Source organism: Lotus japonicus, chromosome 6 (genome assembly GCF_012489685.1).
Source record: "Lotus japonicus ecotype B-129 chromosome 6, LjGifu_v1.2".
Taxonomy (NCBI): Eukaryota; Viridiplantae; Streptophyta; class Magnoliopsida; order Fabales; family Fabaceae; genus Lotus; species Lotus japonicus.
In genome coordinates this window covers 49,457,732-49,469,162 of record NC_080046.1, presented here as the reverse complement: position 1 = coordinate 49,469,162, position 11,431 = coordinate 49,457,732, and the positions used below count along the sequence as shown (strand labels likewise).

Sequence of the window (11,431 nt, the reverse complement as noted above, 5' to 3'; positions counted from 1 at the left end):
AGAGAAAATCATGCAATTGTGAGACATGTGAAAAGAGATCAAACAAAGTGAGCGGCGCTTGCATATAGATCAAACAAAATGTAAACCTCTCAAGTAAGTACAATAGATTATGCAAGAATTTGATCCTTTCAAGTTCTTTCTTCTAAAAAATAGTTCCAACTTATAAGTCTTTATGTATGTTATTATCTTTAAATTTTACAATTAGTATCAAATAGTCTTAGACTTATTGTCCCTCGGCCAACTCGGTCTCGTCCTACATAGACTCGTCCTAAATTGGACCGCATATTGTCAGGTTGTTTCGGGTCTAAAAACAGGTTAAGATCTATAAATTGACCTGGTCAATATTTAGAGCTGGATTAGGGTTAACCAAAACCCGTCCCAACTCGTTCGTCCCTTGTACACCCCTACTTAGGACCACTAGAGTTTATGGGTCTTTGATATAATGCTTGAAGTAGATCGGCCATATCATATTGTCCTTTTCAAGTAGCATTCAACTTGGAAATGTTAATGATTAGTAGTATATCCTTTGAATTTTTATTATTTCCTAAATCTCAACTTGGAACTGTTGGTGGCTACCTCCACCATGGCACCAGTACATGTTATTCTCTCTAGTTTTTTTTGACAGAGATATTCTCTCTAGTTATTCAAAGAAGAATGTTCGATAAAAGCTATGGCACCAAATTACATACACTTAACCTGAAAAGTGAAAACAGAAAAAACAAAATACAAATTATCAAAACAGTAAAAAAAAAAATTCCAAAAAATTACAGTGAGGATCCAACCAAAACACTACCCTCACAATCATCATCTTCTTCCACTTGAGGTTCTCTAATTGCATGACGTTTCCTACTATCACAGTAAAACACAGTGGTAATCACATAACTCAAAAGCACCACTAACCCATACCAACAAATCAGAACCGTCCGATCCCAAACACTAATCGAATCCTCACCCTCCAACAACTCCTCCACCCTACGATTAATCAAACCCGAAACCAAAACAAACAGACCCGACAAAACCCACCCGCAAACCCGCCTCCCCCGCATCAAACCCGACCCGACAGTTACAGCTTCCCATCCTAGCCTCTCCTCCGCGACGGAGACGACAATTCCGAGGCTCATCACCGCCATCAGGTAAACCTCCACGACCGACCCGACGGCGAGGATCGGTAACCTCGCCGCGGGGAAGACGAACGCGAGGACACGCGGCACGGGGGAGAACGCGAAGAGGATCGTGTATGCGAAGATGGCGGTTACCGAAGGGCGCTTCCAGGTTGTTTTAACGGCGGTGATCGCGGAGGAAACAGATGCGTGCTTGCCGTTGAATGATGAGATTGTGGCGTGTACGGCGGAGACAGAGGCGGCGAGGGAGAGAGGGAAGGAGAGGAGCGAGAAGACGCCTCTGGTGCGGATGAGCGAGATGGCGTTGACACGGGACTCTTCTAAGACGTGGCCAGACTCGACGCGCGTGGAGACGACGCGAGCGAGGGCTTGGAGGTGGTAGATCTGGTAGCGGAGGGAGTGGGTGGAGATTGTGAGGGTGAAGAAGAGGAAGGAGAGAGGGAGAGTGGTGAGGAGGAAGATGGAGCAGAAGAGAAGCTTGTTGTGGAGGAGGATTCTGAGAGAGTCGAAGAGGATTTTCAGTGGTGAAATGAAAGAGTAGAGGAATTCGTTTGGTGTCACCATTTTTCTAGGGTTTTGTGGGATGGTGATGATCACAGATGGAAGACACAGCCATTTGTGACTGGGACTGAGGATTCGAGGGAGAAAGAAGAGAAGCGAGTGGAAGACACAGTCATTATTATATTATATTAGTAATATAATTATTTTGTTTATAATCAATTAATTGATATATGAGTGGTTCCTATTTGGGAATTAGATCCAGTTTGGAAGAGCTTATTTGAGCTTATCTGACAGCATAAGCTCTTATGTAAGTGTTTGGGAGGGCTTATGCAAACAGCTTATGGTCTGCCATAAGCTCTTTTCAGGCCATAAGCTCTTTTCAGCTTATTATCATAAGCTACTCAGGATAGCTTATGAAAAACAGCTTATACTTATATACAACTTATTTTTTATTTATTTCAATAAATTTTAAAAAATAACTTATGAATAAGCACTTATGTCATAAGCGCTTATAGTCATAAGCGCTTAATTAAGCTGTTTTTTCAAACGGAGCCTTATTATAGCGGGAAGCGCGAGAGGGATAAGGGCGTTAACAATGTTCTTGTGAAATTGTCAACATGACATGGAGAATCTCTATATTTCTCTACACTGTTCTTCAATGCCAAGGGAAGCTAAGACAGTTTTTAACTTTTTATTCAATGTCTGATTTCCTCTTACGGATACTATCTATATGATGTTGATTTGTTTGGATCATTTGCCTTTTTCGTCCTCTTCCTATGATCAATTTTGGGTGCCACTACCTGCTGATTAGATTTTTTTGCATGCTTCCGTGATCATTGATCACTTGTAAAAGTTGTTATAAATCGTCCACCAACACAAACTTCACAATGGTAACGTGATTCGAACACAATCTTCTAAGGAGAAGTGATTTATCTTTACCAAATGAGCCATCATGTGTTAGTTCCTTAACTAGTTTGCATCATTTTTGTTAAGAAATAACAAACTAAATGATACAATATGCGATTAATTAATTATAAATTACATGAGATGATTTGAAGTAAGAATTTGATACAATCGAATCACCGCAAATTGACAAGACTCATTTCTTATTATAGTGAGGGTTTGATGTAATCAAATCTCCTCCTATTAGAATGACACGCTCCCTAAAAAGTGCGGTGTCGTCAACAATAGCAATTTTGGACCATAAAGACTGAAAATGTGCTCGATGTAACGTCTTTGTGAATAGATCAGCAAGTTCATATGTTGTATTGATGTGCAAAACTGTGATGAGACCCTTGACAACTATGTCCCGAACAAAGTGGATGTCGAGGGAGATGCGTTTCATGCGAAATCCATGACAAGATCAACATGGAGAGATAGATGTGTGTCTCATATGTTGTCATAATAAAAAGCTGGAGAGCAATGAAGCATAAGTCTTAACTCATGAAACAAGTTTTGAATTCATCAAGCTTTTGAAGTGGTAGTTGCAAGGGAGTGATATTCAGCCTTTGTAAATGATCGTGTAGTTGCATGCTACTTGCGAGAGCTCCAAGAAATCAGATTATCACATAAGAAGATAAGAAACGCCGAAGTAGATTCATTTAACATGTGGGCATGCTACATAGGATCTTCGAGACACTTAACAAACAGGTCAAGCTCTGACAATAACTAAATCTGAACTATTTTCTAAAACAAACTAATAGAGAGATGATTTTTCTAACTTTATGTGGACGAAAAAGTAAAATAAAAACTCGGGACCAAAAACAAAAACATAGCTAACCCTTGTCTTTATTATATCTCATTTCCATTAGTATGCATTTTTTGCGATCAATTATGGAAATGATCTACAAATTAAAGATACGATTTAGTCCACAACCTTTCAAGTTTCAACACATAGCTTGGCAACATATTTTTTTAATCTTAAACCGCCACTAATATTTGCAGAGTGACTACAAAATTAGATGTCAATTAAAAGTATATCATTACTCTAGCAATCAATTAATATGGTTTTTCTCTTTACCTACCTCTTGAAAGAAGAAAGTGGTAAATGTTGGCGCATTGACATGTGTTGGAGGCAAATGTTGCATGGCAACTAACGCCACAAAAAGACAAATTAAAACATTATGTAACCTCCCTTCGTCGTGCCCCTTTGCTTGTCCAGGCCAGCAATCACCACCACCTTCATTCCATTCAAACTATTCACAACAAACCAAACCAAACCAAACCAAACCATACAATTCAATTCCTTCATCTTTCTCTTCTCTCACATTCATTCATATTTCATATATTATACATACAATTCAATCATACATCTATTCTTTCTTATTCAGCAAATCATTGTAATAAATTAGGCTATGGTTCATACCAAATAAAATAGTGCATTCTCACGATTCGGATCAGACACTGCGGCCGGAAACGATGAACTCGCCGTCATCATCGTCCTCGTCCACGGGAGACGCTAGATCGATAGCGGTAAAGTCCACGATCGTGGAGTCGATTCGAGGATGCGGAATGTCTGGCGTCCGCGTCGACAAGGAGGAGCTCAGGCAGAAACTCACCATGCCACAGTACCTCCGTTTTGCAATGCGTGATTCCATCTGCCTCCAGGACCCCTCCGCCGGCGAGAGCCGCTTTATTTCCGCCAGAGACGACGACAACTACGCTGACAATGCAGTCGTGCCATCGACACCGATGGTGGTGTTCATTAATCCCCGCAGCGGTGGCCGCCATGGCCCTGTCCTTAAGGAGAGGCTTCAGCATCTCATGAGTGAGGAGCAGGTCGTTTATTAACTTCTCTTCCTTATTCATAATTGAAATGTGTGTGCTAAGTTGAGTATTTATCAAATATGGTTTTCAATGAAATTGATTGGTTAAATGTGGTTTGAGAATGTGTGATTTATGTTTGGATTTTATGCATTTTGAATACAAAAAGCTAAATCTGAGTTGATTCTACTAAAACTACGATTTTACTTTAAACCATGTTTGAAAATTTTAGTGAAACATGTTTGGTAGCATCTTCAAAGCAGTGTTGTCAAATAGCAGTTATAGCAGCACTATAGTTTAGCGCTCTGAGGGCTCACCGCTATTCTGCTATTTTCCATTATGAGGACTTGGAATAGCGGATTTTTGGCTTTTTTTCTATTTTCCGCGATCCGCGATTAACAACACTGCTTCAAACTTTAAAGTTTGATGCATTAGTATTTATCACTACAGAAATGTAGTCTTGTTTTCCTTGCTAGTTACTGTGATAGAAAGCTAACTAGATTCGATTGAAAGAAACTGAATAATCTTTGTATTTTCATCTTAGTTCAATAATACAAGATGATGCCATAAATATAACAATCATAAGCTTCTCCTAGAAGCTAAATGCTGTTACAACTGAAGGCTGAGTCTGCGTAACGGAAAGCTTACTCTCAGCATTACAGAAACTAAACTTCCCTATACAAAACAATGAATACAACTGCTATATAGAAATAACAGAATCATATACATATACAATATAAAAACTAAATTCTAACATACTGAAAAAATGCATAAAGATGCTTGATTTGCCTTATATTTTTAGAATTCATTTATTCATGCTTTGATTGATGTGAAGTTGTACCGCAGGTTTTTGATATATTAGATGTGAAGCCTCATGAATTTATACGGTATGGGTTAGGTTGCCTGGAGATGTTGGCTGGTATTGGTGATTCTTGTGCCAAAGAAACTCGTGAAAGAATAAGGATTGTTGTAAGTTCAATATGTTGATCATGGCTGGCACTACATTTTACTTCACATGCTCATAAATTACATTATGTAAATGCACGGTTGATGGTTTCGTGGACCTCATATTATAAAATAAAAACTCTGTTTTGTATCTTCTAGTATGCATAACTTTCACTTAGAAAATTAGGAACTAGTTGTAATTCAAAAGACTACTTATTGTGTTTCTTTTTCCTGAGCAAACATCCAATTCTTTCATGAAAAGTGTTGGAGGGTATATATAAATATATGTTAATCATTGACATTTATGATTCTTAATAATAAGGTGAAGTTTTCACATTACCATAAACTAATTTGTCAATCATGTAGGTAGTAGTGCATACTTAATTCACATATATTACTATATTCGCAGTCATATTGGATGAATCTGGTTGACTTAATAGGTTGCTGGAGGTGATGGTACAGTTGGCTGGGTATTAGGATGTCTCACAGAACTTCATGAACAAGGTCGGCTACCTGTTCCCCCAGTAGCGATTGTACCACTTGGTACGGGCAATGATCTGTCTAGGAGTTTTGGTTGGGTAAGAATTCATGTCTTGAGACAATGATAAAGGAATGTTGGCTACTCAGCTAATGTTCATTTTGGATTTTTTACCAGGGCGGCTCATTTCCATTTTCCTGGAAGGCAGCTATTAAAAGAACTCTTTATAAGGCTAGTACTGGTCCAATTTGCCGTTTGGATAGGTAATCATTATGTTACAATTTTTATATTGAAGCGTGGTACCTAGACTTATTCAAGTTGGTGTCTGCAAGTATTTTTTTCAAAATGTCATCAAAATCCAATTTGTAGTTCGCACTAGGACTGGAGAAATCGGGATTTCTATGAGGCAATTAATAATAATTCGGGAAATGAAGAAACAGAGAATGAGCTATAATACAAAGTGGAGAATTAGGGGTGTGAAAAATCATGGTTGTTTCTAGAATTTATATTTTCATTCTGTTCATGGATATGAAATCACTGATTTAAATGAATCTAGCTTCTGTTTATACGTTCTTGTATTTTCATGGAAGGAAAGAATGACAACAAATTAATTCATTTGTGTCATCCATATTAACACTAATGACTTCTGTAGCCATGTTTGATTTTTATTTATATATTCTATTCAGGTTCTCTTTTGCTATAATATCCCCATCGTTGTAAGCTTGAAATTCAGACATCAATTTGGCATAACTTGTGTTGTAATTTTTTAATGCAGTTGGCGAATTTCTCTTTCAATGCCAGAGGGCGCAATAGTGGAAGCACCGAATTCTTTGAAGCGGACAGAGGAGTTCAATCTTGATGAGGTTACGGTCTCATTTCAGAATAGTATACTAACTTTAGCTAGCTATACTAGCTTTCTTTTCTAATTGGTTTGGCCACTGACAATGTTGCCATAAGCATATGACTTTGGCAATACACACCTAGATATTGAATGATTTAGTCATTGTCTTTTGCAATGTCTCAAGTATGGAGTAAACTCATCACTACTTAACAAAATAGTTCGTGCCAATATGTTTTTGAAGAAACTTTTTAGTTAGTTATGTTTATTGTGTTGATTCTGGATATGTTCATATTTATCTTGGGCTTAACGAATATTTATGGTATATAATAAAGAGATACTATTATTTTCTCTAGGAGTTTGGGGGTAGTATTTTTTTCCAATTTGCAGCATTTGAACCATGCATTTGAAGCTTATGTTACCCTAAATCCAACCATTGAGCTATGTTGGGCGATAACTACTGAGAGATAATTTTGTCATGTACATTTCCCTTTATATAATGGGCCATGACAAGACCTTTCTAGTCATTATGGGTGTATTTGATCCCTACCTTATTGAATAGATTCTTGAATTTGAAATTACTCTCAGATAGTTTATGTAATTGTAAATGTAGCATAAGGGCAGTATTAATTTGCTTCTTGAGGTAACTGGCAAATAATTTGAAGAACTATTAATTGGTAAGAAGTTATTTTAAGAGCCATTTGTACTCGAGGTAACTGTTACAGAAGTGGTTAGAGCTGATCCATGATGGAATTGGCTCGTTAGTGTGTTCTATTTGTATCTGTGTTTCGTTGCAGTTAGTGTTCAACTTAAATACTTTCTTGTCGATCTATGGGACATTTCATTAAACTCATCCAATCGAAGTAAACATAATTTGTTGGTGCAAGAGAATAACATAAGTTTTACTTCTATTCTTGTGAAATTCACTTGTGAGCTTTAAATGATCATTTCCAGTGCACAGCTTTTCTATCATGAGTACTGATGCAAAAAATCATTGTTTTCAGGATTATTATTTTTTTGTCATTCAAGATTTCTTTACTTAATATATTGATACATTTTTTTAATATATAAAGTTTCATGTGTTTGCAGGGCTTAGAAGTGGAGGGAGAACTGCCTGAGGAAGTTGTATGTTATGAAGGCGTGTTTTACAATTACTTCAGCATAGGTACTTTGAGTTTCAAATTGGTAGTGTAATATTATGCTGCTAAATTGGATCTTTCACAAAAAATGAGTTTAGTATATCTTGTATCCCTAATTAGAGTAAACATTGGGAGCTGAACATTTTTGGATACAAGAAGAATTATTATATTTATATTTTTGACACATGCTAATATTTGATATACCTAAGTTAATTTAGGAACATGGCTTTTGACTTATGATGCATGTTATCTGCATTTTTTTATATACTTTTTAACCCTACAATTTCTTAATACAATGGCTTCAAAAACTTAACGGACTGTGATCTTGCTGCTGGGGTTACTTCGCTGAAGAAAAACAATGATTTCCTTATGCCTCAAATATTTTGTTATCTTAAATATATCCATTTGTACTTATAGTAAGGAAACTAAAAAGGCTATGAGGCACCCTTGGAACTATCAGAATTTGTCTCTTCAATTGTCTGTTTTCATCAACATAATTCCAGGAGTTGTCCCCCATTTTGTTTGAAACACTGCCCATCCCTCTAAAATTTTCTAATACAATGGCTATAGAACTGAAATCTGTACTTCCATTGGCGTTGCATCACTAAAGAGAAACTAGAGTTTATTTCTGCCTCAGACTTCATGTCCTTCTTTTCCAAATGTGCTTATACCAATTTGCATATTATATTGAAACAAAAAAGGCCACGGGGTACTGTTAGAAGTCTCACATTGGCTAGAGATATGATATAGATAGTCTTGAGCTAGCTTTTGGGTGGAGTTAGGCCTCCCAAATTCTAATAGGTACTATTTATCGTTGTCCATCTTCATCCCTATTCATCTCATAGTTGTCATTCGTTTTGTCATAAACTCTTAATATCCTGCCTCATTTTCATCCCTCTAATGCTTCACTTGTCTCACGGTCATCAGAAATCCCCATTGCATTCTGCCTCATCTCCATCCTTTCTTGTTGTAGGTCCTTGTTAGAAGAATTTTTGGGGGGAGGGGGTGATGGTTTTGAGGGGTAGCAGGCATGAATTTATATTTTTTTTTGCACATAACAACTTCATCCAAATGAACTTTGATTATATTGATATTAAAAAGAATTAGTGAACATTACATGAAAACTGTTCTTCAGAAACAAAAAAATGCAAGAATTCTTCCAAATTCCTGGATTAGGCTTGGCTGTTGATTTGGGATGGGAACATTTTAATGACATCTTTCCTAAATCTATAATTTGTATCTGTGATCATTTCTAGAGTTTTTAATATTTTACAGGAATGGACGCCCAAGTCGCTTATGGCTTTCATCATCTACGCAATGAAAAACCTTACCTTGCCCAGGGTCCAATTACAAATAAGGTATTGGCTATTAAACCTCTTGACTAGTTCAATGTTTTTTAGATTATGTTCTTTACTTACTTCTGTTCTTTAAGGTGGACAAGAAAATAGAGGCATGTGCATGTTAGGATATAGAAAGATATTTTATAATAACCTCATCATAACTTGAAGTAATTTACATTATTCTTTAGGATATGTTTTTTTTTCCTTATGTATTTTGATTTGTTTCCTTATTTAACTAAAATTAGGGGTCCTAATTATGTTTTCTAGAATTAGAGTTCTTAATTAATTATATCATAGATTTTAATCATACTAATACAAATTGTGATCAGTCTGCATTTTCTTTTGGTTGTAGATTATATACTCTGGTTACACTTGCACACAAGGTTGGTTCTTCACACCTTGCTCAAGTGAGCCAAGCTTAAGGTGAGATCTTTCAACTGAAGCAGTTCATCCTTATGATAAATTAGCAAAGGAAATAAAAGTTCCTATCACATACTCATATATGGGATAAATCCTCAGTTTTCAGTAGTAAAGCACATTGATTGGTCTAACAACTACTTCCTCTGTTCCTAACGACTAAATTCTTGAAAAAATACTTTATTTCCATAGGGGACTTAAGAACATTCTGCGGATGCATGTAAAAAAATTCAATGACTCAGAATGGGAGCCGGTTCTAGTTCCCACAAGGTATATTTCTTATTTTTTCACTGGTGTGTATTATTAACAAGTAATATATAAAAGCTTTATTTTCAAAGTATGCATTGTTACTTCTACCATTATTCCAGTTGCTAATGATTTGCTTATTTCTCTCGTATTCAAAGTTCTGAGTTTTTAATTTTTGTTCTTTTAATTATACTCTTGAATTTTGCACTTGTGAATAGCAGTCTTTCTTGCGCTATAGTTTTTGGTTACATGAGGTTATGTCATTTGCTTTCAGCGTAAGAGCAGTAGTTGCACTAAATCTTCATAGTTATGGAAGCGGAAGAAATCCATGGGGTAATCTTAAACCAGAATATTTGGAAAAGGTAATCTGGGATCCATGTACTAAATCATTCATTCTTTTTAACTTTTTGTCAAGTTTGTTGGACATTTAAGCATGTTTAAAAGGAAAGGCTTTTTAATGTGCTTCCAGAGAGGCTTTGTTGAAGCACAAGTTGATGATGGACTTTTGGAAATATTTGGTCTAAAACAAGGTTGGCATGCATCATTTGTGATGGTTGAGCTGATCTCTGCAAAGCACCTTGCACAGGTTACCCCACGTTATCTCTTATATACTCTTCAACACTTTCACTTTCCAATCCAACGTGCGATCTCAAACTCACTTGATTTTCTCAACATAAAGTTCCGCTTCTATATCTTTCAGGCAGCGGCTATCCGATTGGAGGTAAGAGGTGGGGAATGGAAAGATGGGTATATGCAAATGGATGGAGAACCGTGGAAACAACCATTGAGCAAGGATTACTCCACATTCGTGGAAATAAAGAGGGAACCTTTCCAGTCACTTCTGATTAATGGAGAGTGATTCTTTGAAAATTTTGATTGTTCTGTAGATGCCGTGGTTAAATGCAATATGTGTATATTATGTGTAACTAATGTAATCTTATGTATTAGACACACTGATACTTTACTTCTCACTTTGAAATAGATTACTCATAAGATAAATCAGAGTAGACACACACCATTTTACGTGTCCGCGTCCTTTCTTTGTCAAATGTTTTTTCAACTTGTAGTTTTTGCTTGGAAAGAAACCCAGCTCAACCTCTTTAATAGCAGGAGCATCGTTTTTTCACGCAAAGTATTGACCAAACTGTATCCATAAAAACGCTGTGTTTTGTTCAGCCTTAAACTTGTTCATAATGACTGATTAACTATCTACCAAGACAAGAAACAGACAACCCCACTACGCAGCATTTATGGAGCAAACATAGCAACCTTTACAATAATTCAAATTGTATAATGTCTCAAAGTATCAAAAAGTGGATTGTATTTTTTTTTACTGTTTGTTATGATTCATTACAGATACTTATTTTTATTCAAAAAGAATAAGTATTTTTTGAAGTGAATTTATTTTTAATGTGAGCTAATAAAAATGCATCCATCCTCACATTTTTGTAAGCTAAGATGGAATTTAAACCAAATGAAAATGGATGCAGTGTTACTTTCTTACGTTAGAGATGATTTTACTGAGTGTTGGATTGGTAATGGTTCCTTGTATGAACACGTGATGGTGTCTAATGTGTATCGCTATCTCACCAATGATGCAACAGACACTTTGCATATCCGTAGTTCCATGTAGTAAATAAAGG

General features: G+C 36.3%; 2 protein-coding genes across 2 annotated transcripts; one reads left to right on the top strand and one right to left on the bottom strand.

Annotated features, from left to right (window-relative positions):
- Positions 1-640: 640 nt before the first annotated feature.
- LOC130726744 (uncharacterized) lies at positions 641-1,789 on the bottom strand. Its single transcript, XM_057578047.1, has one exon. It carries the CDS (start codon positions 1,683-1,685, stop codon positions 765-767), a length of 921 nt encoding a protein of 306 aa, XP_057434030.1. The 5' UTR covers positions 1,686-1,789; the 3' UTR covers positions 641-764.
- A 1,895-nt stretch (positions 1,790-3,684) lies between these two features.
- LOC130723516 (diacylglycerol kinase 4-like) lies at positions 3,685-10,812 on the top strand. The gene is made up of 12 exons (XM_057574594.1): positions 3,685-4,400; positions 5,232-5,354; positions 5,771-5,908; positions 5,986-6,071; positions 6,584-6,671; positions 7,736-7,811; positions 9,061-9,143; positions 9,478-9,548; positions 9,735-9,812; positions 10,063-10,150; positions 10,258-10,374; positions 10,489-10,812. Exons 1-12 carry the CDS (start codon positions 4,041-4,043, stop codon positions 10,645-10,647), a joined length of 1,467 nt encoding a protein of 488 aa, XP_057430577.1. The 5' UTR covers positions 3,685-4,040; the 3' UTR covers positions 10,648-10,812.
- Positions 10,813-11,431: the final 619 nt, after the last annotated feature.